Source organism: Electrophorus electricus, chromosome 5 (genome assembly GCF_013358815.1).
Source record: "Electrophorus electricus isolate fEleEle1 chromosome 5, fEleEle1.pri, whole genome shotgun sequence".
Lineage (NCBI taxonomy): Eukaryota > Metazoa > Chordata > Actinopteri > Gymnotiformes > Gymnotidae > Electrophorus > Electrophorus electricus.
In genome coordinates this window covers 14,119,941-14,147,653 of record NC_049539.1, presented here as the reverse complement: position 1 = coordinate 14,147,653, position 27,713 = coordinate 14,119,941, and the positions used below count along the sequence as shown (strand labels likewise).

At 42.6% G+C, this 27,713-nt stretch overlaps 5 protein-coding genes across 6 annotated transcripts in view; 3 read left to right on the top strand and 2 right to left on the bottom strand.

The window, feature by feature from the left end:
* Nucleotides 1-408: 408 nt before the first annotated feature.
* upk1a (uroplakin 1a) lies at nt 409-5,346 on the bottom strand. Its single transcript, XM_027009530.2, has 7 exons — nt 5,275-5,346; nt 4,600-4,800; nt 4,385-4,459; nt 4,059-4,166; nt 1,919-2,095; nt 1,503-1,586; nt 409-1,217 (listed from the first exon to the last, which is right to left on the bottom strand). Exons 1-7 carry the CDS (start codon nt 5,338-5,340, stop codon nt 1,170-1,172), a joined length of 759 nt encoding a protein of 252 aa, XP_026865331.1. The 5' UTR covers nt 5,341-5,346; the 3' UTR covers nt 409-1,169.
* Nucleotides 5,347-8,574: 3,228 nt separating this feature from the next.
* On the top strand, nt 8,575-10,045 carry zmp:0000000951 (interferon-inducible GTPase 5). Its single transcript, XM_035526460.1, has 2 exons — nt 8,575-9,038; nt 9,229-10,045. The coding sequence occupies exons 1-2, from the start codon at nt 8,575-8,577 to the stop codon at nt 9,992-9,994; spliced, it is 1,230 nt and encodes a 409-aa protein (XP_035382353.1). The 3' UTR covers nt 9,995-10,045.
* A 1,815-nt stretch (nt 10,046-11,860) lies between these two features.
* Nucleotides 11,861-14,203, bottom strand: zgc:101716 (uncharacterized protein LOC492784 homolog). Its single transcript, XM_027009503.2, has 6 exons — nt 14,061-14,203; nt 13,690-13,785; nt 13,429-13,572; nt 13,017-13,306; nt 12,762-12,894; nt 11,861-12,282 (listed from the first exon to the last, which is right to left on the bottom strand). Exons 1-6 carry the CDS (start codon nt 14,166-14,168, stop codon nt 12,118-12,120), a joined length of 936 nt encoding a protein of 311 aa, XP_026865304.2. The 5' UTR covers nt 14,169-14,203; the 3' UTR covers nt 11,861-12,117.
* Nucleotides 14,204-14,466: 263 nt separating this feature from the next.
* On the top strand, nt 14,467-21,772 carry dcaf13 (ddb1 and cul4 associated factor 13). Of its 2 annotated transcripts, none has more exons than XM_027009501.2 (11): nt 14,467-14,678; nt 15,022-15,221; nt 15,304-15,411; nt 15,572-15,661; nt 16,150-16,305; nt 16,562-16,639; nt 16,734-16,816; nt 17,092-17,256; nt 17,663-17,868; nt 20,267-20,430; nt 21,334-21,772. In XM_027009501.2, exons 1-11 carry the CDS (start codon nt 14,609-14,611, stop codon nt 21,535-21,537), a joined length of 1,524 nt encoding a protein of 507 aa, XP_026865302.2. In that variant the 5' UTR covers nt 14,467-14,608; the 3' UTR covers nt 21,538-21,772. The 2 variants fall into 2 exon arrangements, with proteins under 2 accessions (XP_026865302.2, XP_026865303.2); XM_027009502.2 differs by having other exon boundaries at nt 17,663-17,798; nt 21,334-21,519.
* Nucleotides 21,773-23,075: 1,303 nt separating this feature from the next.
* LOC113577058 (regulating synaptic membrane exocytosis protein 2-like) overlaps nt 23,076-27,713 on the top strand; it is a gene marked incomplete at its 3' end in the record, with an annotated part of 53,506 nt that continues 48,868 nt past the window's right edge. The window contains exons 1-2 of the mRNA XM_027009511.2: nt 23,076-23,232; nt 23,706-23,887. Coding sequence (XP_026865312.2) covers nt 23,721-23,887 — 167 coding nt within the window. The remainder of the gene's footprint in view (nt 23,233-23,705; nt 23,888-27,713) is intronic.

Genomic DNA, 27,713 nt, shown 5'->3' with positions numbered 1-27,713 from the left:
CCCGAAGTTTATTCATGATGTAAGGTAGCATTACCCCTGGTTGATGTTCTCTGACGAACAGCTTGAAGGAGGTGTTGGGTGGTGCTGGGTGTTTGGAGGGGGGTTTCTTTCTTTCTTTTGTCAGCAGCTGTAATGCGAGATTTATTTTTTTTTAATCGAGCCTCCTTCGTTTTGGCAAAGCATCTTGTAAAACGAGTCTGTTGCTTCGTCACATGATCCACTCCCAGATACATACGTACATGAGCAGCTGAGCTAGTCTGTTAAGTTAAGGCTGATTACTGGGCGTAATGATTCGTGTCGCCCTAGTGAAACCCGTCCAATAGGACGTGGACATGAAAAGGTTAAATGGCACTTACATTTATTATTTTTATTTAAAAACATTAAAATGCAACAAAATAATTGGTAAAATACAGCGTATATTTGATCATTCTTATCCCTGATCCTGGAATACAAGAGCAAATCTGTGCCAAATTGAAAATGAACAGAAGAGGAAAAGGCCGACTCCTGCATCAGAGTAATGTCTAATAAATAATGCGATGATTGTAGCAATTGATCTGGAATGTGACAAACAAAAGTCTAATCTATACGCCTAATTATTTTTTTAGTATCGGTTTGGTTGTTATTAAAATGAAAAGGAAAAAAAAAACGAACAGTAAAAGCAGTCATGTCACCACAACACACAGAGCGTGTTTAAAAGTGCTGCATCTTAACGCTATAGTTTGGCGCGAAATTAAGTTTACACAATTTTCCCGTTACCTTCAGTGTAACTAATCAGCAGGTCGGGTTTTTGTTCCTTTAGTTTTGCGTTTGATCACCTGATGGCACCTTGCGAAATGCATGTGGAAATCAGACAGTACCAAACATATCTCGGCTGATCGCCTCCGTGGAATAACTGGATAAATAAACAAACATACTGAATTTTCCGCTGTTTCTTCTACGTGCTGTGCAGTGCGAGTTGTCCATTGAATGAAGGTCTTCGTGGCTGCAGTACTGATGGATGGTGACAGCAGGTGAAAGCAGCTGGTGTAGATGTGCCCTTGCTCCGAGATCAAAGATGCTCACAGCAGCAGTCGATAAATGCAACCCAGTAGGTCCCTATTATAGACGCCGAGTAGGTTCAATTCAGGTTTAGCCTCGTCAGCGTGTGTGGTAGCATCACTTGAGTGGTGTTATTCCAGCAGAATATAGTACAGTATGGCGATCAGCAACAGAAAAAACTGAAAGACAGACACACAAACATTGTGGCACCTTTTTTCAGTACTTGTACATGTTCAATATTTCAGTTGCTTCCATGAGTAAATTTGCTTTAGCGTTCTTTATATTACGAATGACGAGGACAGTTTGCAGCTTTTTGATGGCTTGCAATCAGAAATTCAGCAGTTATAACGAAAATTAACGTGAAGTGTTTAAACTTGTATCAGTTACAGGTGTGCGGACGCCCTGGCAAGACATAAAGGACGTTAGAAAAATTTTATTGTGTGCATATTTGATGAAATACTCACCACAAACATTTGTACAGAGAAGCCGTACCAGCTCAATGCCCAGGTATAACGACACAACATGGACTGGATGTAGTTAAAACAGCCCTGTAAATGACCATTTAAATATCAACTGTCAAGTGCAAGAAGGACTCTCATTAACGTGTGTTTATAACTAAACATGAGGCAAAATATGCCACCGAGTAGGGGTGAGCAACACAGCATTAACCGCCATGGTATCGGCGACCAGAATTGTCTCGGTTTTGCTATTATTACCGTAACTAAACCATCAGTGTTGTGACTGGGGACATGTTCACGGTAATGATGTGACATTTTGATACAGAAAACACACTTGAACTGGTGTGTGTGTGAGAAGATCAGTCGTGTTTCCACAGTACCCAGAGACGCCCGTCTTTTTGCCTGAGACGGTGTAGAGTTACCTGGGTGAACACGGCGCTGCTCTGCCCCTCCACGCAGTCCTGCAGGTCCGCCACCTTGAAGATGCTCAGCCGTGTGCAGCACTGCAGTGGCCAGGGGGTGGAGCTGCCGTACAGCTGGCCGAAGGTGGAGTTGTACTGGACCCAGTCCAGAGGGGAGTCTGTCCCACAGCACTGCGCCTAAAGTCGTGAAACGAATGTGCCTGCTGTACGGTTCCATATAAATACATTTGACTTGGCTTAACGTTTGACCCAGAGGCAGGAAAGGTAACGTGACTCGAACATTAATGCGCATCATTTAGTTAGCCTGAAGGCTATTTCCCCGAAGGCTGTTTCTCACGTTTGGGGAAAAAATGAATAAGGAAATAGAGGAAGATAAACAAGAGAATAAACCAGAAAAAAAAGTATATCAGCAGCCGGCTACTATATCGTATTCTATAGTTTAATAAATGCCAGATCTATAGTTTTATACAGTAATATATATTACACATATCTAAAGTACACATTTAACACTTGGAGCAAGAGATCTCTTCTTAAACCTTGCTGCAAATGAATGACTCGAGTATACTACTAGACAAAAAATGACAGATTAAAAGGTGAGATGTGTTGGTATGTACCGGCTAATTAAAACGTTTTAATCCAGTTTTCTGTGCTTGCATGTTCAAAATGATGGGATATAAATCCAGGTTTACTCAGAAAACGACGTTAAAGATTCGTAGATTCTGGTGTTCCCTGTTCTTTTAATTGAATTGTGACCAGTTAGCAGTCAAACTTGGCAGTGTAACATATTGTCACTAATCATGGTGACTATACACTACTGTTAGAATATGGTGCCTCATGTCCATCTGTGCCTACTTGCGGACATTTACATTTTTAGATTTAGAACCTGAGAAACAGATGAATTAATATAATTTATTATGTATGCTGGCCTGAGGTTGGTTGGATGGTTGGTTTGTTTTACACCATCCTGTGCACTGAGATACAAAGTAGTTTGTAAAATAAAGGAGACATCATATAAGATAAATCACTTGAACCACAATGAAAATTTGTTTAGCAGCATGAGTCTTATTAATATGGGGTACTAAAGTAGGGATCTAAGAAATTTTAAAAGGGGCAGAACTATCCTGGATCTATCACAGAAATTGGCACACCACAAAATTCTTAAAGCTCCCACCATGTATGAACAAGCAGAAACTGGAGACAGATAAGTGGACCATATCTGCATGAACTGGTCAGGACTTTTAAAAAGTGCAGTATGAGCTAGATATATGTATTTTTGGTGATGGATCCCAAGGCTTTTTTGACAGTCACATAGGACAGAAATCCATTTTTAGATAATATAGGAATAGTTTTGCTGATAAGTAAGTAGCCACTAGATTTGAATACAAAACCTAAAATGTAGGATTGTTACTATGTGAACAAACAGGTTTTTAAAAGCAATACACATATTAATTAATACATCATTGACCAAGTGTCCATCTGTCAGGTGAGTGTGTTACTCTCACAAAGCCAAGTAGATGCATTTTATAGTTATACAAGCTGTACAGACTGTAGCTTATCTGTTGCTGATTAGTTCTTTACTACAGGAACACTGCCCGCCAGATGTAATTTGGATGGTGAACCATTCTCAACACAGGAGTGGCACTGACATTATAATGGCACAATAACAGGCGTTACGCTACTACGTGGCACAGTAGTCTGGCCAGCAATAGTCTGCCACCCTAAAATATGCACGTGTGGTCACGAACCTAACAATGATGTAGAGCTGGAAGATGGCCAACGCAAACTGCCCAGTGGCAGATGGAACATATTCTCAACCTGTAAAGTGTTTAATAAATAAATGTTTCTACTACAGTGAGTGGTAATTCCCTGGGGGTTAAGTTATATTACCCTATCTGTTTCCCACTGCAGAAAAGTTTTGACTCCTGTCTCAGCCACACACCAAGTCTCTACAGCAGTTCACTCACTGCCTGGAGTTTGATGGGTCAGACATGCTGTGTCATGTCTGAGACTGTGTGTGTAAAACCCAGTCCAATCAGGCTATATGGTACAATGTACTGAAATATAACCATTTATAGTGACAAGTGGCATAGAATATGGCTCAAAGAAAGTCAGAGAATGTTCTGGAATAGCATGCACTCACATCTTGCATGATCCTGTTCCATGTGACGGTGATCTGTCTTCCATTGTCACTATCCTGCGCATAGTACTGTAGCATCTGATTCTTCACAAGGTTGCTGTTACCAACCAGCTAACATGGACAGAAGAAGAGGTCAAAGGTTAAAGTTTACCTAAAAATGCTAACATTCATGATTAGCAATAGTGTTCCATTAATACAAAAAAGGTTGGGTTTGGTTTTTTTTGTATTTTTTGTGTGGTCTTTTTTGTATGAAGTCAACTATATCAAATTGCTGACAAATAATTTCTGAGAACTCCATGTTATTATGCCCTCTGCAATTGCACACTTACATAGTCTCTGTTGGTGACAGCCACAATACAGGATGCACACTCAAATATGAAAATGATGGACATGAGGATCAGATACTGTTGAGCAGGAACAGAACATGAGCGTGACAGAAATATATGTCGCACCACAAGTACATGACTGCAGTGTGTAGCCTATAGTGTGTTTTTGTTGTGAGTAAAACTGTCAGACCCTTTCGCAGTCCTACACAGGACCCTACCGTCAGCATGAGGCAGCGACGCATTTTCACAGCAGCGAAAACGCCAAAGATGCTGGTGCAGAAGTAGGCGAAGCCAGTGAAGATGGCTATCCAGGCAGCGGCAAAGATGTCATTCTTCCCTGACACTGCAGATATCGGGTACAGCTTATACTGATCTACTGTCACCCAAATAGCCAGTGCAAATAATGCCAGTCCTGCTGCCTGGTGTGAGACAAATATCATTGTATTAAAAGAACATTTCCATTAACACAAAAACTATTTAAAAACCCAGAACTGAGTATGCATTAATGAATAACACATGTAGTGTCCTTTAACGCTAGTGGACCCCCTCAAGCTCAGTCACTGTAAGAGCATTAACTTTTTTGGGTGTACCACTGGGACATTTCCAGTGATAGTAATGTAGGAGATAAGCAATATAAGAGAATGCAATGTGAAAAGATATAAAGTACTTATAAATCCCCAGAAAATGTTTTCTAAGCAGAAATGAGTCGTTGAAAATTAACACAGTTTAAAGAGGATATATAGATAAATCATTCTGCTCTTTAACTGAGATTAGAAATGTCAATAGTAGGAAAAATGTTATGAATTAAAATTGAATGTTAACTATGTATAGCTACTCTTATTGTTGTTATTATTATATTTATTATTACTTTATTACTAAGAAACAGCACTTACAGCAGAGAACACATTGCATATGATGAGGAAGCTTATCAAGCAGGTCATGCCCCCTTGGCTCGCCATGGCTGGAGTGGTTCTGTAATATCTTCTCCCGGCTTCAGTGGCGCGAGCCCCGGACCGAACGATGGTTAGCGCAAATCGTGACTACTACGGAAAAGTATGGACTGGGATCTATGAAGAGGGGAGAGGCCTGTTTACACCATCCATTACTCAACATAAAACAGGAGGGTGGAAGAGTCAGCAAACCAGTTCTTCCTCTAGCCTTAAAACAGGGGAGAGCAATACTTTGAGGCACAGACATGAGTGTAGCTCTATTCGCTTACTCATTTCAAGAGAATTATTAAATAAATTGTCAACACTGATTATCACAAGCTAAAGATAAATAATTGTTGGTTTAATAAATTGTTTTATTATAATTAGGCATATATTAGCTCACGTTTATTGTAATGGTCTTAAAAACTGTTGGATCTTTTAAATTAGTTTTTCTTTTAATTTATTTTTTCTCCACCTTTTATTTAAAAATACACACGCGTGTGTGTGTGTGTGTGTGTGTGTGTGTGTGTGTGTGTGTGTGTGTGTGTGTATATATATATATATATATATATATATATATATATATATATATATATATATGGCACCGTGAATCATATAAGACCGTGAATCATATAAGACCGTTCTCATACAAGAACGCACCTGCTGAGGCTGAAACCTGTTCCGCCCGTGATGATTCCTAACGTCACATAGACTTTGACTTTTATATGTCCTTGTTTAGCATTGTGATTAAAGTAGAAAAACATTTATTTCAGCGTAATAACGCTGATTTATTAATAGCATTCACGCTAAAATGTGTGAACAGAACTTTATTACGAAAAAAAAAATCTTTAATTTATTTTAGATCCGGCTGTTAATATTCTAGTTCTATTCAATAAATGATCCACTGGAAAGACATACAGAGAACTTGAAGACGTCCTAAAAAGGATTTTGGAGCGGTCACCAGTGCTTGACCCAGTAAATTTTCCCCAGTGGATGCTGGTTAAAAGGCAGATGGCGCCACTCACTGGCGCCACATAACGTTTCGTTCGTTCTAATCGTGTTTTTCTAGTTCAGATACATTTGACGTACGTCTTGTTTCTGCTTTATTTTTTCACTTGCTTCACATATTTTAGTAATGGTTGCTAGGTTGTGGATCTAAAATTCACTCTACAATCAAAGTCTAACAGACTTGTATTCATCCTTTGTGCAACAGGGGCGGATGTAGTACAGTGATTTTGGGAGCTCTAGGTTAAAAATAGTAGTGGGTTAATCCCCCCATCATCGTCACCTCCCATCCCCCGTTGCGACTATCTATAGCCACTACTAATAATGTGTCCTTCTTTAAGCTGGATCTTTTAAGTAAGTATTGAAGAGGCAGGCTTTTTTTTTTTAAAGACAAGTGAAATATTTAGGTCTTGTAACTCCCTTGATTGAAGTGCAACCAGAACCTCCAGTGAAACTTCATAATCCATATCTGGCTTTAGATTTAGATTAAAATTTAGCAATAAAAAATGAAATGTTTCTTTAACGCTCACATTTTAATTTGCTATTTTTGTAAATGAATATTGGCAAATTTAAAAAAACAAAAAAAACATCACTGTAAGTAAATGAAGAGTCGGCTTTTATTGAAGAGCTGAGCCAATTGATATGATTCACTAAAAGCGCTATTAGAGTTATGCATATTTTACTGAGCCTGTGTGTCAGAACTCCAATCTGAATGAAGAATAATAATTAATACCTCGGCCTGATGGGGGCCCTAGGCGACTGCTTACCTTTACCTCGTTCAAAGAGCTCCCCTAGAGGGCAGGCAGCATATTTCTCAGGTAAAACATACTGTAGATCTAAATAATTAGGAGCTCCTCTCACCTGCCTGACTGAGAGAAGTTCTCCACTGGTTTATTCTTTTCAGATTATTTTCATTTTTTAGTACTTTTAAAGCATTTAATATTTTCAGTTGTCCTTTAAAATTGTACAAAATTGATTGATTATATTATTTGACCATAAACCCTAAAATGTAAATATGTATGGCTTCATAATAATACATGCATTTCTATGACAAATAATGACAATGATAAAACCCTTATTACTGATGGACTGTGCTAAAGATGCTATTACCATAGTTGTAGGGTTTGACAGCTCATCAATGTTTTAGTGACATTTAATTCTTGGTCTTGAAAATATAAAATATATTCATAGAAGTATATCAAGCTGTGTGCTCTGCAGGCTATTTTCAATGAACTATTTGCTGCATTTTATAGTCTAAATCTTACAAACGTATTGTTTTGCAATGGCGTGGTTTTGCCCTTTCTTGATATTCTCTTTTCATTGCGTGACAACTGTATGGTATGTATGTGCATATTTTCTAAGTGTATTTTAAATTTACAATATCTTATGGTGGTTTTTTTTTTTCCTTTTTGTTTTTTTTCTTTTCCAACTGTACAAAAGTTTTAAAAAGCAAGCCACTTCATGGGCTCATCTTGTCTTAATTCAGGCCATTATGTTTGCTGAGGTCGTTTACACACACCAAGTAAACTTACACGCCCAGGGAGGACCGTTTGCACTTCTTGCCTGAAGTTGCTGCCAGACATGTTGACTTAGTGTAGTCTGTTGGGTCTGCTGATCCATTCGAATTCAGCTGCGCTGAGATACGGACAACTGTTTGCTGTTCTCCCTTTTTCATAGGTGAGATCCATTCTATGTTACAGGAATATATAGCTTTTTTTAGTGTGTGAATGAAGTACTGACAGACATTGGTGGAAGGTTGCAGATACAATAGCTACGACACTAGTAATAAAACTGCTGCTCAGTGACTTTACTGTGTATTTCTTCAAGCAGACAATGGAGGCGAAGCTTCCAGAGGAACAGATGAAGTCTGTGTTGGCTCCGTGGAGATTTTCTTTGCAGTCAGGTGGATTTGAGAAAAGGCTTGTAGCTGTGCTGGAACTTTACGACCGCTTCCCATTAGACATAGCTGTCACTGGAGGTACAGTGGAGGCCAACAATAGGCTTGTTGCCACAATCTGTGGATTGGTAGATGACCAAGAACCAGAAGAGGATGAGGAAGAGGATGACAAAGGGGAAACAGATGAAGAAAAAGAGGAGGGGGAGAAGGAGGATGATGATAATGAAGAAGATGAAGAAGAGGTAAACCATGACTCGGCAGGTAACAAAGCGGCTTGGTTCCATAGTGAAAAGAAAACATGCATAAGAGGTGCAGGATATGCAGATGGCAAATCTGAGGAAAAGGGTTCGGATTCCAGTCCCATGTACTTGCACCCTAATGCTGCGAATGTTCGCATTTGGACGGTAGAAAGTGGTTCAGCTTCTGCTCAGAACAACTACGATGTTTTGGTGGTCCTCTCAACCGCACTTCACCAGGAGGACCACTTGCGACTGACCATGGAGCAACGTGAGAAGGACAAGCCCCTGTACCTGGTTCGAGCTGAGAATGAATGGGATCTCGTGCTTGGGAAGCCTTCAGGACCCTGCAAAACCTGTGAATGGGAGCGAATGAGAGCTCGCAGCCTGGAGTTGCAGAAGCAACACAAGATGGTAGAGAATTCAGAGGACCGCTGCCTTCCAGAAGTTAACAAGCTCTTGAAGTTGGAAGAGATTGCAGAAGTTTTAAACAAAGCATATCCTGAATTGCGTAAAAAGGCTTTCAGTCAGTTTTTGGTGAATATAACAAGGGAACTTAGAGTTTCTAAAACACCCAGTAGCGACACATCGTAAGTCAGTTGGTCTGTGAATATGTAATAATGTAATTAACACCATGCATGCTTATGCTCTTCTCAGAAAATGAAAACATAATTGCAGAATCTGATGTTCTTGAATCTAATAGATAATGAATGACCTTGAAAATGTGTCTCCAGCATCTCTAACTTAATTTTTTCAATGTTCAATACATTTACTCCACAGACCCCTGGTATGTAACGCCTTAAGAATCAAAAAGACATGCCAGGAAGACCTGGATCAAATGTCTGAGGTGTTCCAGCCCAGAGATGTCACCGACCATCCATCAAAGGTGCTGTCCGTCCTTACTGCCCTAGAGCACTTCCGGCTGGATGTGGGTTTACTCGGGCAGACGGGCTGTAGCAGCTCCAGCCTGTTCAACTCCCTCCTGGGTCTGCTGAACGGGGATAATGGCATTGCTTCCACTGGGGTCACTGAGACCACCCAGGAGCCAGTGGCACAACCTTACCCAGAATGTTCCAATGTTCTTCTGTGGGATCTTCCAGGCTGGGGCAGGGTAGGGAACTTGAAGATACCCCCCGATGGCTGGAGATCACACCAAGACCCTGCATTACCTTCAAATCTGCCCATTTGTGACGTCTACATCCTGTTATCACCTCTGAGACTCAGTTTAAGATACATCCAGCTATGTCAGCATCTTTTATCCCTGGGGAAAGGCTGCTACCTGGTGCTCTCCAAGGCCGACTTGATTGAGGCGTCAGCTGGAGAGGTGAGGAGATGGACCGAGGAGGTTCTGGAGCAGCTAGGTCTTAAACAGAATGTGTTTCTGGTGTCAGCACTCCATCCAGAGACTATGGATTTCCACAAGTTGAGGGAGGTGCTGAACACTGCACTGCCAAATCATAAGAAAGCCGCTCTGGCCAGTTATGTGACAAAGCTACTGGAGCAAGATGTCTTTTGGAAGAGGGCTGACCCTTGCAAATTAATGTGACTTTATACATGTAATCGACTTAATGCAAAAGACAGACATGTACATCTTAGATATGGTTTTAAGTCCTCATGCTAATTGATTGTACTTCATTACATTTAATCTAATCCTCATTTTCATTTAATAAAACCTTCTGCATACCATGATGGGTGTGTGTGTTTGTAAAGGAGGTTTTGAGTTTGTTTAAAAGACTAAAACAAACAACTACACAAACTCTACAACTACACAAACACTCTTTTGACAAAGACATCACTGTGAAACTTGACATTAGACAAACCCAGTACTGCACATTAGTAATTATTTGACACGAACCTTTTAACTCGTCTATGACTCAGTGACTCAATTAGGATGCTTAAATTCTACACCAGGCACTGATCCTCCCACTGGCAATGTAATTATACAGTGCAAAACCTTAAGAAGAAACCATACTTCAGGCTGACAGTTTTCCAAAATAACTTAGTTAGATAATGACATGTGAAATAAGTCAGAGGTCTGGATGTGCTGTTCTGAAGTGTCCCAAAGGGACATGGCATGTTTAAAGCCAGACTGAATGCATTTTTGTTACATCATGCGAGATCTTTAAGGAAGGCAAGGCTGAGTATGAAAACTGGGTGGCCCACTTTGCTGGTGAATGATGGAAGAGCACCACCTACATCTTGTGCTTCCTTAACTATTTTGGTCATATGAGCCAATGAACAAATGCCCTAGGAATTCCCCCCAGTGGGCAATCACGCCCATTTGCACAGATAGATAATGACTGGCTCAATAGTAGCTCCCAAAGTTTTATCAAATGTTGTTTCACAGCTGCTTGAGACAGGTATAAAACACCACTGATGCTTTGGAGCCCACCACATGGATTGACTGGTTGATACAGAGTTATCACCTACAGGATGGAAATGTTCTTCCACTCATAATTCAGTCTGTATGAAAGATCTGCTGTAGGAGCTCATTAGAACAAAAAAAACAGTAAGAATATTATACTTAGGTGGAGACTTGCCCTACATACCTGCAACCCTATTCAAACACACCTGATCCAGCTAATCAAATTCTTCAGGAGCATCTGTGAGCCAACACACCAGAGGCTAATATTTAATTTTGATAATACCTAGGAATATAATCTACAGAACATACAAACATTTTTCATCCCCTCTGCTGTAAGTTTTACCAGAGTCACAAGAGCTTCTCTCAACAGACTCAAATCTTTTGCCACTCAGTATTGACAGCCATTTGCTACCTCAAAGCCAGTGCCATACATCTCTATAACAACCACATTCAAACAGTCTTGAGCCTTTTCCCACATTTCATAGACCCCTAAATGCTTCAGATGCACTAACTCCAACTTAGCCACACAGGGAAATGCCAGTTACCTCTCCCAGCTCGAGAAACAGGATTCCCACACATTTCATAGACCCCTGCACACACAGCTGTTCTTGGGCACTAAAACGCGGGTGTCACTCTAAATACAGGCATCACTGTAAACGCGGGCACCATTCTAAACGCAGGCATCTCTCTGGCTTCCGCTTGGTCCACCAGCTTGCCCTTCTGGAGTGTTTCTCTCCAAGAAATTTGAACACTGAACCTCCCTTGGCACCTTAAAAACTACAACTAACACCACTCTCCCTGGTTCGTTTGGAGATTGTCATTCACTAGCGACGTAATGGGTGACCCTGTGTTTCTGAGATAAGAAGAGGTTTCTTATTTATTTGCAATTCATCTTCTAGATGTACTAGTACCCGCCTGATATCAGTGACCAGTGGAGTCTCACCTGCCATGTTCATATTGTCATTTATTGATTTAGTATCTTGAGACATTTGGAAAAATTGAACCACACCTGTCTTGAGACAAAAACTGATTAATAAAGTAATCAGCTTTACTTGAGGAAAAATGGTTTATTCATTTAAAATATCAGCTGACTGCTGGAATACATCAAATATTACATATTTGTACTGTTAAATTGTGGAAAGCCCCACAAAATGATAGTAATATTTACATGATCAATAAATATATAGACCACAAACATTTAAAATATTTGTGAAAATACATTTGTCACAATACAAAGTAATTAAAATCTTCATCGTACACATATATTTAAATACATTCTTTTACTTTTGTGTTCAGGTGGTTTGCTATATGTCATCAGCAGATGAATCCATTTTCTGTGACATATGCAGTTGTGCATATAGTTTGTTCCACCACCTTTGATCAAAGTCTATAATGGAAAGGCCAGATAAACTCTCCCCATCCTGGTTCTCCTCACGCATTCTCTCTGGGTTCAGATCTTCTGACATCACCTGCATACACAACACCAGAGCAGACATTTACATATGTAGTTTAAAGCTTTACAGAAATTTACAGCACTATATAACTAACACGAAGCTTAAAGCTAGTAGTTTCAAATTAGACCAGAGAAGGTATCAGTTATTACTACCAATGCTTTTTCATGATCAACAAGCACTAGGGTCAGACCAAGGTAAAAATGGTCTTGGTAATACTGATATGTCAGAAGGCTTCAAAATCTTTTATTGTTCTTATTGTACAATCTCAGACCTTCCCAATGAATGTTTTGTGGGTGAATTGATGAAATACTGCACTCACACAATGCAACAAGTGTATATGATTTTGATCAAAATAATAAAGCTTCTACCATTACACATACAGGGTTCGACCAATACATTTTAATAGGCTACATTGCACTACACATTGTAACCACAGTATGTAGCATTATTTTCATCTGTATCATGTGGTCCTAACCAACACTATAATGCCTTACCTCAGAGACAGTTTTGATCGTTCTCTCTCCCAGCTGCAACCTCTGCAGAGAGTCCTCAGCATCCTCCAAGGCTCTTTTGCTCCTCTCCAGCACGAATGAAAACTGCTGAATCTTCAGTATTCCAATCAGGAGCCTGGATGGAGTGGGCCAAGAGTGGACGTCAATTCTGCAATACTGCATCCATCCATTCACGTCCGCACCAAAAAAGTGTGTGGTCCTCTAACGTTTGAACACTGGCAACCTAAACATACAGACCTTGCTCTAATGAAACACATGCAGGCCTGCAACCGGGCCACGTCCCGTTGCTCCTGCGTCAAGGCCTGGGGTTCCAGAGGCTTCCGCGGACACTCTGAGAGGGTGGGGTACTCCAGGAGACACTGGTAGCTTCTAGCCAGCTTCAGCCAGTGCCATGGGTTGAAGGGGTGAAGAGAGCACAGCTCCTGCAAGCAGGTGGTGCTGCTCCTGAGATCCCCACAGCCCTCATGGATGCTCAGCTCCAGCTGAAGGATGCAGGTCAGGTGAGAGGTGTTGGTTGCCTCTTTCCTCTGCCAATTCAAAAGGCCAGAAGTAGAAGATCTGTATCAAGAAGGCATTAAAAAGCAGCACAGGTTGCGTGTGGCTTAAAAACAACAACAACAAAACAAGCCAGAATTAGCTATTTTTTAACCAGCTTGTCACAGGTCTCCAGGGCATCTTCTGTCCGCCCGAGGTGACTGTAGCATCGTGCTATACCCTCCAAGACGTCTCTTTTGACAGAAAGATTGCTACTGGGCACCAACGACAGACAAGCCGTGTAGTCATCCAGCGCACTCTGGAAACAGAAAGAAACAAATATAAACTGACACATACGTGACATACTATGACAAAACTGAGTATAGGATTATTTTTTTTAAGTCACGCGTAGCTAATTAATTCAGTTATTAGTTACCTGATATCGCATTTCTCTATATTTAAGATCTGCCCTAAACTTCATGGTTTTCTGTTGCTCCACAGCATCTTCATATGTCTCACTGTAACAAAACCACTAATTCCAAAGCAGACAAGTGAAGGAAACGGATGAAAAATAACCGACAGCAATTCTGTTATAACACAACTTATCTTCAAAGGCATTACACCAAAAGAAGAAAAAAAAGAAACGCAGTCTCCTTATTTATCTAGCCAACCAACTTAGCTGGCTAGCGTTAGCTAAGAGGCTTGAACCTAGTATCCCACTAGCGTAGCGTAGCCAGCCAGTCAGACTGCATAAGGTTAGCTAAAAAATAAAGGAAATCTGTGACAAATGGAGCTAAAGTTTCCTACCCTTGGCTCGCAGGACTTTGCCTTATATGAAAAAGGAACTGTTGATGAAGCTCTATTTCGCGATTTCTCAAATACAGATTCATCAAATGTGCTGCCAAATATTTCCATTCTATAACAGACGAATGCCGACACCAGTGACACCAGTTCACGTGGCTTGCAAACAGTAGTTTGGTATAGCGCCCCTAACGTTTTGGTTCCCACATTAGCTTTTTTAAAAAAAGGGAAAAAAGAAAGACTAAAACTGATCACAGTTTAAAATGAGCGAGTAATGTTTGACGTTTGGGAACTACCTTGAATGTTGTTTTAAACAAGCACTTCGATGAGGTTAGCTAACCTCTAATAATAAATGATTTCCCCATTATTCCAGCGAAAGGTGGCAGCAGTTCGCCCTTTCATCTCAAAACCCGCACACGTCAGCTGAGAGAGCGACACATGTTTTCGCGTCTCATAAACACATGTTAAGGTCGTGGTGTGGTTTTCTCGGTATTGTATATTTCTCGCCGTGCAAAGATTTGCAACCCATAGACATATGAATAAAATAAAGAGGTATGAAGGTGAAAGTGCTTTGTAGGAATCCGGACGATTATGTTCGCGAGACAACACGGGATATACAACGTGGTGAGCTGGTTAAGTGTTTATGCTAGCTAGCTAGCTAACTAGCTAATGGGTAAAATAGGTAAAATATTAATACGTAAACTAGCTAATACGTAATATGGGTCAAATATTAACACGTAAAATGGCATAGTTTGCGTGTGCATGGAGCTAGCAATCGAGGATAGCTTTGGCTAGCTAGTCGGATGTGTCTGGTACCAAACGCCTTGCCCCCAGCGTATTCCGAGAACTACGTGTTACTATACTTGTCAAGGTTCCAGCCAATGTTACTAAGATGTTATCTGTCATTTTATTTGTTCAATGTAGAGCTTGTCATCTAAAGAGGTTTTTTTTCCCCTCTCTTCTTAAGTTCCCAGAAATTATGACCGCACTCTCCATCCATTCGAGGTACCAAGAGAGTACACCAGAGCCCTGAATGCCACCAAGATGGAGCGCCTATTCGCGAAACCCTTCGTGGCCTCCCTGGGCGGCCACAGAGACGGCGTTAGCTGCCTGGCTAAGCATGCCAAGAGTCTGTCCACTGTGTTATCTGGAGCTTGTGACGGAGAGGTAGGACACTGGTTCTCCTCAAACGTGTAACCCCGTACCCCCCCAGCCCTTTGGTGTCTCTCAATGATTTTGTCCACTGTAGGTGAAGGTGTGGAACCTCAGCAGGCGGGAGTGCCTGCGTACTATCCCGGCCCACGAGGGCTTCGTGAGGGCTATATGCTCGCGATTCTGCGGGACTTCGTTTTTTACGGTACCGTCTTTGTCTTCAGATGTTCGTAGTATCTAAATGGGAAATGTGGTGTGCAGTGCTTACATGTGAGGAAATGACCCGTAGACTGATTTGGATGTAGGAGATAAAGTGATGTTGCAGTTGTGAATGGTGAGAGAACTCTGTTCATTACATTTTGAAGGTAGGAGATGATAAGACCGTCAAGCAATGGAGAATGGAGGCCCCTGGATATAGGGTGCGGGAAGAGCCCCTGAACACCATTCTTGGGAAGGTATTGTATCATAAGAATGATTGATTTAAAATGACACTTGTTTGATAAGTTGTCAGACAGGTAAAGTAACTGACAGATACAACAGTTGTATAGTAATTAAAATTAGAGGTTTTTTATGTGTTTCATTAGTCTTTTCTTGATGAAATCAGTCAAGGGAGGTAGTAGTCTGTGTCATAGGTTTAATTGTTTCAGTGAAGTAAAGTGGATTGTTGCAGCCTGCATCCTAAACAATGTTACATTCAACCTGCATCCAAAACAATGTTGCATTCAACCTGCATCTTTAACAATTTCAAAAGAATGTCACATTACAGTTACAATATGCAGATTCGTATATCCCCATGACGTTGCATTCTTTAGAATGTAACTGGGAGTCACATCACACAAGTTAGTGTCAGTAGTCCACTTCCTCCGTCCGTATGTGGCAGAAGGGACCGAGCTGCGTTAACGTGCTTGCACTAGCTCTGCTGCTGTGACCCGTTCCCCCACAGGCCGTGTACACGGGCATTGACCACCACCAGAGCGAGGGCACGTTCGCCACGTGCGGCCAGACGGTGGATATCTGGGACGAGCAGAGAACCAGCCCCATCCGCTCCTTCAGCTGGGGCGTGGACAGCTTCAGCTGCGTGCGCTACAACCCTGTAGAGGTGAGGCCGCTCTCGGCACACCTGCACGATTTAACATTTTATTAAAAGTGTTTTATTTAAAATGTCCCTTTGTCTCTATTGTGTACGAGGAAAAATGTCCCTGTAGGATATTGTATTGTAGATCTAATGTAGAGATTCAGAACAGTGCGATGGGTTTCTTGAATATTTATATTCAGGCTCTGCTGACTATAAGTTACCTAAGCTTCAAATGTGATGTGAGGAACTAAACACAACCACTTGTTTCATGTTTCCGCAGACTGAACTCCTGGCCAGCTGTGCCTCGGACAGGAGTATCGTGCTGTATGACATGAGAGAGTCCACCCCTCTTAAAAAGGTATTAGCGTGGTGGTTGCCCACCCTTAAGATGCAGGACCTTGGCGGCTATTGCCATGCTCACAGCAGACAATGATGCTGAGCTCTTATTTCAGGTCATAATGAAACTCAGAAGCAACACACTTTGCTGGAACCCAATGGAGGCTTACAATTTCACATGCTCCAATGAAGACTACAAGTAAGGCATTTACTACTGTGTGTATAGTACATTTATTTAGTGTTTTGCCCAAAATACCAACATTCTTCTAATGAGTAGAAGGTGCAGTGCAACCATTAATTGCTACTTTACAATCTTGCATGAAGTGTTCCTTTAGTGAATAGCACGCTTCTCTAGTACTTTATGATAATAACCAGTTTAATAGTCTCTGGGACTTTTACTTTTGACTGTTCCTTCAGAGAGATTTGCCGAGTCACTGGTAATTTGATAGTGATTTATTTTTTTCTCTTTGGTAGCCTGTACACATATGATATGAGATATCTGGAGACACCAGTGACGGTGCACATGGACCACGTCTCTGCCGTGTTGGATGTGGACTACTCACCTACGGGGAAGGAATTTGTGTCTGCCAGCTTCGACAGGACCATACGCATCTTCCCCAAGGACAAAGGTCACAGCAGGTGAGCTAGAAGACACGCGTCACGTGACCCTGACTATTAAACGTGACCTCACCACACTCATTCCAGCCTGACGGCTTTTGCTCCTGTGATGGGCGATGCGATGGATGTTGCAGTATGAAATTCGGTACTTGTAATATTCTGAGTGCAGTGATGTTGCAGTGTAGCTTGGACAGTGCCTTCTTGGACTCGATTCTGCACCGAGTCATACCCATTCTGCTTTTCATTTGGGCAGTGCATGATTGCTTTGACTTCCTTTTTAAACAGTAATTTAGGTACTTTAGCTTTAGCACAGTCGCGGTTGAACATCATGAATGTCTACACGAGCATTCTCGGAAGCACAGGTCATGCGCCGCCTCCTCAAGTGTTTCTGATCTGGCTCCTCCAATCCTGTCCTGTCCCTCCACAGGGAGGTGTACCACACCAAGCGCATGCAGCACGTCATCTGTGTGAGGTGGTCGGCGGACAACAAGTACGTTCTAAGCGGCTCGGACGAAATGAACATCCGTGTGTGGAAGGCCAACGCCTCGGAGAAGCTGGGAGTGGTAAGAGCCTCCAGCCCCTCGAGGCAGCTGACCCCACTAAGCCGGGCTGTTCTCTGTGGAATATGCCGAGGTTTGTAGAGCGGCGAGTTTTGAGCCGGTGTATATGATGTAGAGAAATGTGCCGTGCTGCTGGAAGCGTGACAACAGTGCCCAGAGCAGTAAGGCTTTAGGCTGAAACTCAGTTCCTCAAATCAGCATTTCCTTTTGACCTAGCGAACACCAAACGGCCTGTTTGCGCTGTGACGGTGACGATAATAAAACAGACAGAAACCGCCGGGTGTAAGTCGATGGCGAGGGCTTAAGCGAGCGTAAGCCGATCCTCTCCGTCCCTGATGTTCTTCGGTTCTGAGACGAGCCCGAGAGCTTCGGCTCTGCTGGGGCTTGGTGCCAGTTCCCAGCCTGTAGATGTAGAGAGAACCTGCCAGGATCAACAGTAGCAGCCACTGCCAAGAGCTTAGTGATGCTCAGGAAGAAGCAGAATCACTTTCAATAAGTAGCCTCATGGCACAGACAACCCTCATGTTCCCGCCAGGAAAAGGCCCGTCTGCATGCTTCTCTCATCAAAGTGTTGTAATGTGATTTTATGACTAATGTAATAGAATCAACACACGTGCGCGGGCACACAAACAGAACAGCACCAGAAAATAAAACAAAACCCTTCTTCCTTGAAAAAGCATTATTGTCATAAGCAGACATTTTGCGCAACTGAGATACTGAAACATCTATAATGTGTGCAAGTAAACAAGTAACTACATAAACAGTCTCATCACCCAGCAGTCTAGAAGCACATCAGTGGTCTTGACTTAAGATGGATAAAATATTTAAATTTACTGGAACCCATTGCCACATGTTCCCAACATCCTCCTAAGCAGTTCATCTCCTTATAAAGAACTAGACAAAGGTGGAAACTTGGGGGACCATAGACATGTTGCAAATTTGGTCAGGAACAGCCATTCACCAGAGACAGAGGACTGTGTTTGGCCCAGGGGCCTCACGGGCGGCCCTGGGTTGCAGCATATCTGGCACGGCTGGCAGCGGTGAGCCTTCGGCGCCTCACTGGCCTGCTTGCGCACTATGTAAGATTTACTCTGATGCCTTGCACTTAAAGTGAGGCCCGACAGGCCGAGCACCGATCAGCACTTTTGAGCATCCGGTTGTTCAGAGCGGTCCAGTCGAGGAAAATAATGAAGCATCAAACAGTCAAGTTGTAGAGTAGGAGAGTTTTTAATTAAATCCAGCGGAGATGCTCATTGAAGGCGAAGGCCTCTGGAGAGTTCTCTGGCCGAGGGCCCGAAATCCTCCCGGGAAGTCTTGTCTACTAACTTGAGTCATTTGTGATGTGGCACAGAGTTGAAGAAGAAGGAAAAAAAAACCCAAAACCTTTTCTTTTCAACAAGCTCTTATGCACGGTTTACATAATGTCAGCAACTGAGATTTGTCCTTTTGGAGACGGGTAGTGTGACAAAGGAAAAGCCTAAAAAGTCAACATTTTATCTCACATTTATCATTTTATCGGACGCATGTTTTAGAGAGACTCATGGTCTACTGAGACTGGCTTTAAGTCCAGTATGTTTCATATTACAACTTTGGAATAAGGAAATAACACACAACCTGGTAATGCTCGTGTGAAAAGCTTGCGTATTTTGTTTTTAACCCAAGCCAACTAGTTGTGTGTGTTCTGTTGTGCTCGTGCTGAGTCTCATGCATTCAGTGCTTTTATTACTGCTCCCTTTTGTTCAAAGGGGATTGTTTTAAAAGCAACATCTCTCTCCTTCAACATCGAATTTACTGTAGCAGGCTTACCGGGTTACATGTTTCTAAGGCTAATATTTCTGGTCCACTTACTAAACAGGCTTGTGGTGCTCATCTTCGTCATCGCGTTACCGTTGTAAAGCACGTCGTAAATAAGCTTTAACGGGTCCCACCAGTGCGCCTGCACCAGCGTCAGCAACTATTAGCCTTAAAACAGATTAAATTTGGGTGGGGAAAAAAAAAAAATCATTGCTTTTAATTAGAATGAAAGCCTTTGGTGGAGACTGTGTTAGATCAGCTCCACCAGTGGGATGGGAGTTTTAGAACGCAGCGAGAGAGGGGAGAGAACCCAGACGCGAAGCCCACTGTCTTCTGCCCCTGTGCATTTGTCAAAATAAAACTGCACATGGAGGGATAAGCTGTTTTTGATTTATTGGTGATTTATCTATCTATTTATTTATTTATTTATTTATACTGTTTTAAGCAAAAGCAGTTACCATGCAGCGTTTTCCATAACAAGTTTCTGCGATCGGAAGGAATCTCAGCCTTCAGATCTTGCTAGTAAAGAACATTTTCAAAAGCCTTTTGGATATGCCAGGCTGTGCCAAGAGACAAAAGGGTTAGGCTGTACTTTCCTGTTTTTCACCAGTGTTGGGCACCTTTTCTATTCACCCCTCCTCTGCCTTTGACCACACCCCCACCTCCTCCACCCTCAGCTCACCTCCAGGGAGAAGGCAGCCGTGCAGTACAACCAGAAGCTGAAGGCAAAGTTCAAGAACCACCCGAAGGTGCGGCGCATCGCCCACCACCGCCACCTCCCCCGGGACATCTTCAAGCAGAAGCGAGAGTTGCGGGACATGAAGGAGGCGCGTCGCAGGAAGTAAGCGACCCGCTCAACTCCGCCCCCATTTAGCTGACTCAGGAGTGCTTTTTGTCCCACTCCACAATTCACCAAAGCTTTCCTGAGCCAGCTATGACAAAAGTGTCTGCGCAGTTGTTACATGAGTGGTAGCGATGGGCCAAGTCCGGGCAGTGCCCCTTAGCCCACTGTATTGGCAGACAGAGAGAAGCCTGTTGCAAAAATGGATGCTGTCCGAGAAGCTGATGTATTTACATCTGTTTTTGCTCAGTATTCCTGAAATTAATTTGACCTCTTACTTTATATTAAACTTATATTTCTAATGCAGTTTTAAATAACACCTATTAATTAAGTACAGCTTAAATCCACAAGAGTAGTAGAGCTGAGAATGTGGCTGTGACGCTGTTCCCAATGCCATGTGGGAGGACCACTCGCTAGGCGATATGATTGAAAATACACATCACGATAATTCGATGTAGAACGAACTAAATGATAATTCAGGATAATTGCAATATTTCACCAGCTTCATGCTCTCTGTCCCACTGACTGCAAACACGTTGCTGAAGAATGTAATCTGCTGACTTCAGAGTTTGTGGAGTATGTTTTTCATGTAATATATCCAGTTAACATCAGTAATATGGAGTGAAATCCTGCCCAACCTTTCCCCTGTTCCTCATCGTTTACTTTATTACGTTGGTCGTGTATAACCATGACTCAGCGTTTGCGCTCTCTCTCATATCTTCATGGACGGTAGGGTTAACTTGTTTATTTTGGTTTAAATGTTTATGTATAGTGTTTTATCATTTTGATCAGTAAGCTTCTGCATGTTTGGTTTGTTGAACTCCTGTTTTATGAAGGAAATGAGTGGGTGTTTGAGTCATGCATCATTCTCATTGTCTCTCTTTGTCTCGCTGCTTTTTTCAGAGAACAAAACGTGCACAAACACAGCAAGCCGGGCTCTGTTCCCATAGTGACCGAGAAGGAGAAGCACGTGGTGACCGTGGTAGAATAACGCGGACGAGCTTCAGTTGTGCACAAAAACATGCGAAAAAACTTTTCTCCCTGCCATTGCCATTCCGAGACGTCCTGTTGACCAAAGTCGGCATTGCAGTTTTCCATACTTTATAGTGGACTAACTGAACATGAGCTACAGCAGTCATAGCTGTGTAGGATTTTGGTTTTGGTTTTGTTAAAGAACCTGATGGTAAAAGAATGCAACTCCTGATTCTTCACTCTGAATTATTTTGCTTCTGTGACCGTATTGAGCAAATGTTTCTGGGGTACTTTTTAAGCAGTTTTCTGCAACAGCAACAACCTGACCTGCCCACCAACCTTGGAGAAATAAAACATGGTCTTTATGTAATCATCCCCACATTTCTGTATTTATTGAATCTGTGTTATTTTGATCATTTTTGTGCTGGCTTTCCTTTTTGTTATCCACACAGACTCCGGTCGCTGAGAGAAGCCTGCTTGGCTCTCTCCTGATAATTGCCTTGGTGCTCTGCCAGGTGATGCCATGATATCCCTTTAATCAGGGCCCTGCTTTGCCTCCATGCTCCATCTTCCCTTCATAATCCCATCCTTCAAATCTTGTCAGCAGTCTGCGGTCACTCATGTCCTTTGCTTTTTAAGGCTAGTCGTTAACAGATTGGCAAGCCTAAAGGAATTCATAGCAATGTAGAATTTGTTTCTGTCAGTGTATTTTATCCCAGTATGCATAGCAGTGTAACAACTTGTATCTTCTGATCTGCTACCTTACATAAGGTAATTCTTAAAAATAAAATGGTTCCATTGTTTTTTACTCTTTATCCATCATGTACAGTTATGTGAGAAGGTGATATTTAGCAGATGCTGTATATCTTCTGGATGGTCTTCAAATGGTCTGTAAAGGGCTCTTCATAATTCTGACGGAGGCGCCCGTTATGTTTAGCCTCTGATGGCCCAGTGTGATGTAAACTCGTTTTGTTCCTCGTCCTTGGGTTTCAGAAGGAAGGCGGCTAATGGAGATGTGCAAACCGAACAACGTCAAATAACCTAGATTGCAATTCAGCTGTTAGATTTTGGACTGATCAGCTCGGGTAATTGTTTCCGGTGGGGGAGGACGACAAAAAAACAAAAACCGTGGCCAGTTGTCAAGTTGATCTGGTCTTGCGGGTAACATGAACTGAGTTCACAAGTACACACGGGTTAGAAGTGATTTCGGGAGCTTTAAGAGACATTCTCATTCCCCCCCCCCCCCCCCCCCCTTTTTTTTTTTTTTTGGTTTGTTGGTGAATACAGCTGTCGGTGTATTACGAATGGTTATCGGTTTCCATTTCTCGCGCACGCGTGGCCGCGGTGATATTTTTAGGACAGGTCGCCGGTCCCGGTCGAATAGTGTTCTCCAGTCCGTGTTTTCAAACGGCTCTCTTCCTCGCTGTCAATGAACGAGGGTCGCTGCCCCTCGTTCGCCCCCACACTATAGGTGCCGTGCTCTCTGCGTATTGCCGGCGCCCCGCCTCCGCGACCAGTGAGACCCCCCCCCCGCCCCTCCGCTTTGCATCCGGTTTTTTTTTTTTTGTGTGTGTGTGTGTGTGTGTGTGTGTGTGTGTGTGTGTGTGTATTTAAGAAATCTTGAAGAACTAGCAACCTGGAGAAGGAAGGATACGGAGGAAGCAGGAGGGACACCAAACCGAACACGAGGGAACTTCTCTTATTTTAAAATGCGAAGAATCTTTTCATGAAAGATGACAGCGATGGGTTAGGAAAGATCTAACATGATTGCAAAATAAAAGGCAAGGGCTAATTTTGCACATCTGTATTTCTGGTCGATGGACAGAGAAGGTGAGACAGATCTGGATTAGGCTCTACTCTACTCGAGGATTATATTCTCTTGATAACATGCTGTGTCCGGTTTATTCTCAGGTGTGGAACCAGGGAGATCTAGACATGATTATATGAACTGGATGACCCCAAAAGCCCTTTAGTTGTCTTAACTGAATTAGTTATCATCCACTGCTACTAGTTAGTGAAGGTCCTCGACGATGAAGTGCCCGTGGCATGTCCTCTTCACATTGTGTTCGCGCTCATTGCGAGGTTATTTTAATAGTTGTAGTAAATACAGATGGGGCTGCATAAGCTAACTGTAACCGGCTAATGCCCTCGTGTTTTGTGTCAAAGACGACGGTGTAAAATAGTTGATTAGTAGGATAATCTTAAGTGACTGCGAACACGCTAAAATGTCCCTGAAAAAAAAGTACATTTAAATAGGATGTTCTGATTAAGCGTCCGCTTTCGCTGATTGTTGATCTTTTTAGCAATTGTGCCTAACGATGTCCGCACCACTCGGCCCCCGAGGCGAGTCGGTCGCTCCTCCTGCGGCCGCTGTTCTACCGGAGATGCCGGACTTGAGTCACCTTACCGAGGAGGAGAGAAAGATCATCCTCGATGTTATGGACAGACAACGGAAAGAAGATGAGAAGGAACAGTCGATGCTAAAGTAAGCGCAATCGCCGTGGATCACCCACTAGCGCGAGTTTAAAGAGCGGCCACTGAACTATTTGCTGGAGCTTAGCAGGTCGTGGGAATCAACCGTTGGTGTCTCACTACTGCCGTGAAATACTTTATAAGGCAAGGCGTGATTTATGTGCATTCGTTGTAGAGCATTGGATGAGTGTGGATTCATGTTGAGAATATAAGAGAAACTTCGAGTAGTTTTTCGTGCTCGCTTTACGGCGTTGCCGTGCTTTGATGACTTTTGTCATCTGTCTGACCGTTGGTTTGAAGCCCCTTACCGTGTGAAGCGGGCCTACGTTTCACCGCTGGCTGTGTAGCTGTTTGGTTAGCAAGGGACGCCATTTTCGCATTTTACATTTCATTGGACCACAAAAATAGTCATCTACGTCAGTATCGCCTTTTTTACCTTTATATCTGTTGATAATATTTTGAGCTGATGACTCGGCGCCGCGAGAAAGGATCTTGCTAGTGGTCTGGGCAGAAGCAGCTGTTTCTCTAGAGAACGTTTTCAGCACCACGGCGCTGTCCAGTACTGAGGCGCGAAGGCCAGCAATTTGGATATTTAGGGTTATGCATATAAATTCCGTTTGTTTTGAATAATCATTTAAACTTTTAAAAAATATTTTGTACAGCGCCATTGATATAAAGATGAGCTGTTTTTTTTGTTGTTGTTGTTTGTTTGCTTGATTGCTTGTTTATGTTATTTCCTGAATAAGCCCACATTTTTATTAAAATGTTATGGATTTTAATATAATACTTGTATAATATTAATGTGTCACAATGTGTAGTTGAATTGCTTTGTTCCCTACAATTAACTCCTACAGTCATGAATTCAATGCATGATGAAATATAAGCTTTGCATTTATTTTGTAACGGTGCTGTACGTTTGAGCTGAGCAAATTGAGCCCAATCTAAGGTGCTATATGCATGCTGTTATAAATGCTGTAGGCATTCTGCCAACAGATCTTTGCCAACAGACCATTGCTTTTACCATAGGAGAGCTCCCATAGATTAGGACCCTTGATTTCAGACCTCAGGCCATCTGTGAGTGACTGGAGTGCTGCCTTTTTCATGCGTATTTGCCTGTCTAATGCTGTACTGTCAGAAAGGAAAGAAATAGTATGCATATTATATTGCAGTAGGGTTGGTTGTTCATTTGCAGTTGTTTTTGGGGGTTTTTTTTTCAAGAAATCCTGGGATCACAGTGTGTGTTTGCAAATGTATTGTAAAGTCTTGACTTAGATGGTCACAGTTTGAAAGGAGCAAAAAACACTGCTTAGTTTGAATTCTGCATAGCCCTTTGGAGGAGTGGGTGGTGTGCCTGCAATCAGCAAGCCCTTCCATACCAGGATTTGTTGAGTCTTTGGAATGATTGTGACAGCTTGCCATTCGCCAAAGCCGTCATGGAGTCTGCATAGTCAATGTTTCCCGCCTTGAGTTAAACATTAATGCTGCCATGTGGAAACAGAACAGAGGTGGTACAATACTTATGGCTAAAGTGACTCATCCACTAGGCCAGCTCAGCACTGGTGTGTGAATCCCCTAGCACACACTCACACACTCATTGTTCAGTGTTACTCATAGACGAATAAGAGGGAGAGAATGCTCTTTAATATGATGACACCGGCACTGATGTCAGTGATGAGGCTCGTCGTCGGTTATCACCATTACAGGCACTGTCCGAGGCCTTTGATCTGTGAACACAGCGCATGCGGACGACTGGTGTAGAGTTACACAACAACAGAGGGCCGGGCCCCCGCTTGGCTCATGCGTAGACCTCATGCCTTCCCTTCATCACGGGCCTGTTGCTGATGATGAGGATGAAGATGAGATGAAGATGATCCCGTTGCTGTGATCTTGATCTTTTCTTTCTTCTTCAGAGGAACTCCTCTGGTACGCTCTTGTAGTCTACTGAAGATGCAATCCCTTCAGCCCTGAGAGCCTAACCATCTTGAAATATTCGAAACAGAACAAATATGAATATTGCACCCCTTTTTATATGAGCTGAAGATGTATGTAGTTTCCATGATAAAACCGAGTTGACCTCTGTATGCCATAACCCCTTTGGCATGACTGTAACCATGTTTCTTGTGGAATGCAAGTGCCAGTATGTGCGTACACACACAGAATCCGGGTCTGTAATGCAGGCCGAGGAATCCTGGAAGAGTCACAGAGTTGGTGGGGAGAGCAGCAACTTGCTGTCATCCCATCAGGAAAGTGACAGGGAAAACCGATTCAAGTCCTGGTGATGTGGGGAATGAGAGCAGGACGATGATGATGATGGTGGGAACCAGAGGAAAGGGAGACAATAAGACTGATCGTTTGTTTGGGATCAGTAAAACAAGCAAGACCACTGATATGATGGTGGGGACGATGAAGACGAAAATTAGGACATATAAGAGTGAGGGCGAGAGGCTTGTGGTAGCACAGGTTAGACTCAAAGCAAAAACAGAGAGTTTTGACACATGCCTCTTGATGTGTGTGTCAGATTTCACACCACTTTGTATAGTTAACGCGCAGCCTTCTCAATCTTTCCTCTCGGTCCAGTGCATGATGACTCTTCGAGTGTGGTCTGGCCCTGAGGTTCGATTAGACGAGAAGCAGAGGTTGTGACCATTGCATCTTCAGTGCCTCTGCCCACCCTCTGAGCTGTTGTGTTGCGGAGCTTGTGGTTAAAGTGACCAAACCCTATTAGTGTGTGGAGCAACGCATGGGGCGGATGACTGCACAGAACCCGAAATGCGCCATGTATAGCTTGTGCGTAAATACAGCTCGATGCATGTCAGTGCTCGGGCCAGAGCTGGACGACATGGCTGCTTCACAGCGCAAAACTGCTGCGTGTTTGTGAACTGCTTGTCCAGTTATTTGCACAGTCAGATGAAGTCCCACGAATGGAAACGGACATTTCTGGTGACTAGGCTGCCACCTGAGCTGCTGGGATGTCAGTGTTAGGGCATCTATGGTTAGGGCATCTGGAGATTCCTGGTGCACAGGCCGTACTATTACCTAAGAGCCTTTCAGCATAGTCGTAGAGACCCAAAAATACTGAGCAGCTTGTAGACATGTCAAAATACTGGAATAAGTGCTGTAGGGTTGCCTTAACCATTCCTTTGTGCTGAGACGTTTTTAATGTGTATTTTTAATCATATTCTCATATTTCCTACATTTTGTTGTTTGCTTGATGATTTAGTTGACGCTCAGTCAAATAGTTGTACTCCAGTTGTCTGTCATTGACTTTAAGGGATGCTGAAGGTGTTTCCCTTCATTAGCTTTCCTGGGGCATTTTCATAAGTTGCAAATCAGGCATGCCACCTGTCCATTCTTAACACCAGTTTGCTAGCTTGTACTCAGTAGGGAAAGGTCCTAGTAATGTGAGCTTTGTCCTCACGGTGCCTGATCCCGGATTCTGGACCTGGGTCTCTGGCAGGTGCAGGAGTTCGTTTGCATTCCACGTCCGTTTCAGGAAGCAGATCGAAAGAGCATGTGTGGAAAACGTGCTTCCTGAAAGATATGTGAAATGCAAATGAACGTCTGTGCATGCCAAATACCCATGCTGAGCTATTTTATTTATTTATGTTTTTATGTATTTTAGGTATTTAATTAACATATTATTAACATACTATTGTGTTAGTCAAGCTGTAATTACTAAATACTCTAGCTGTAACTATTAAATCCTCTGACTGTATATGCTAAATGCTAGAGCAGTAGCCACTAAATGCTCTAGCTACTAAATTCTCTAGTTCTAACTGCTCAGTGCTCTAGCTGTAGCTATTAAATGCTTTCGTTGTAACCCCTGACTGCTCTACCTG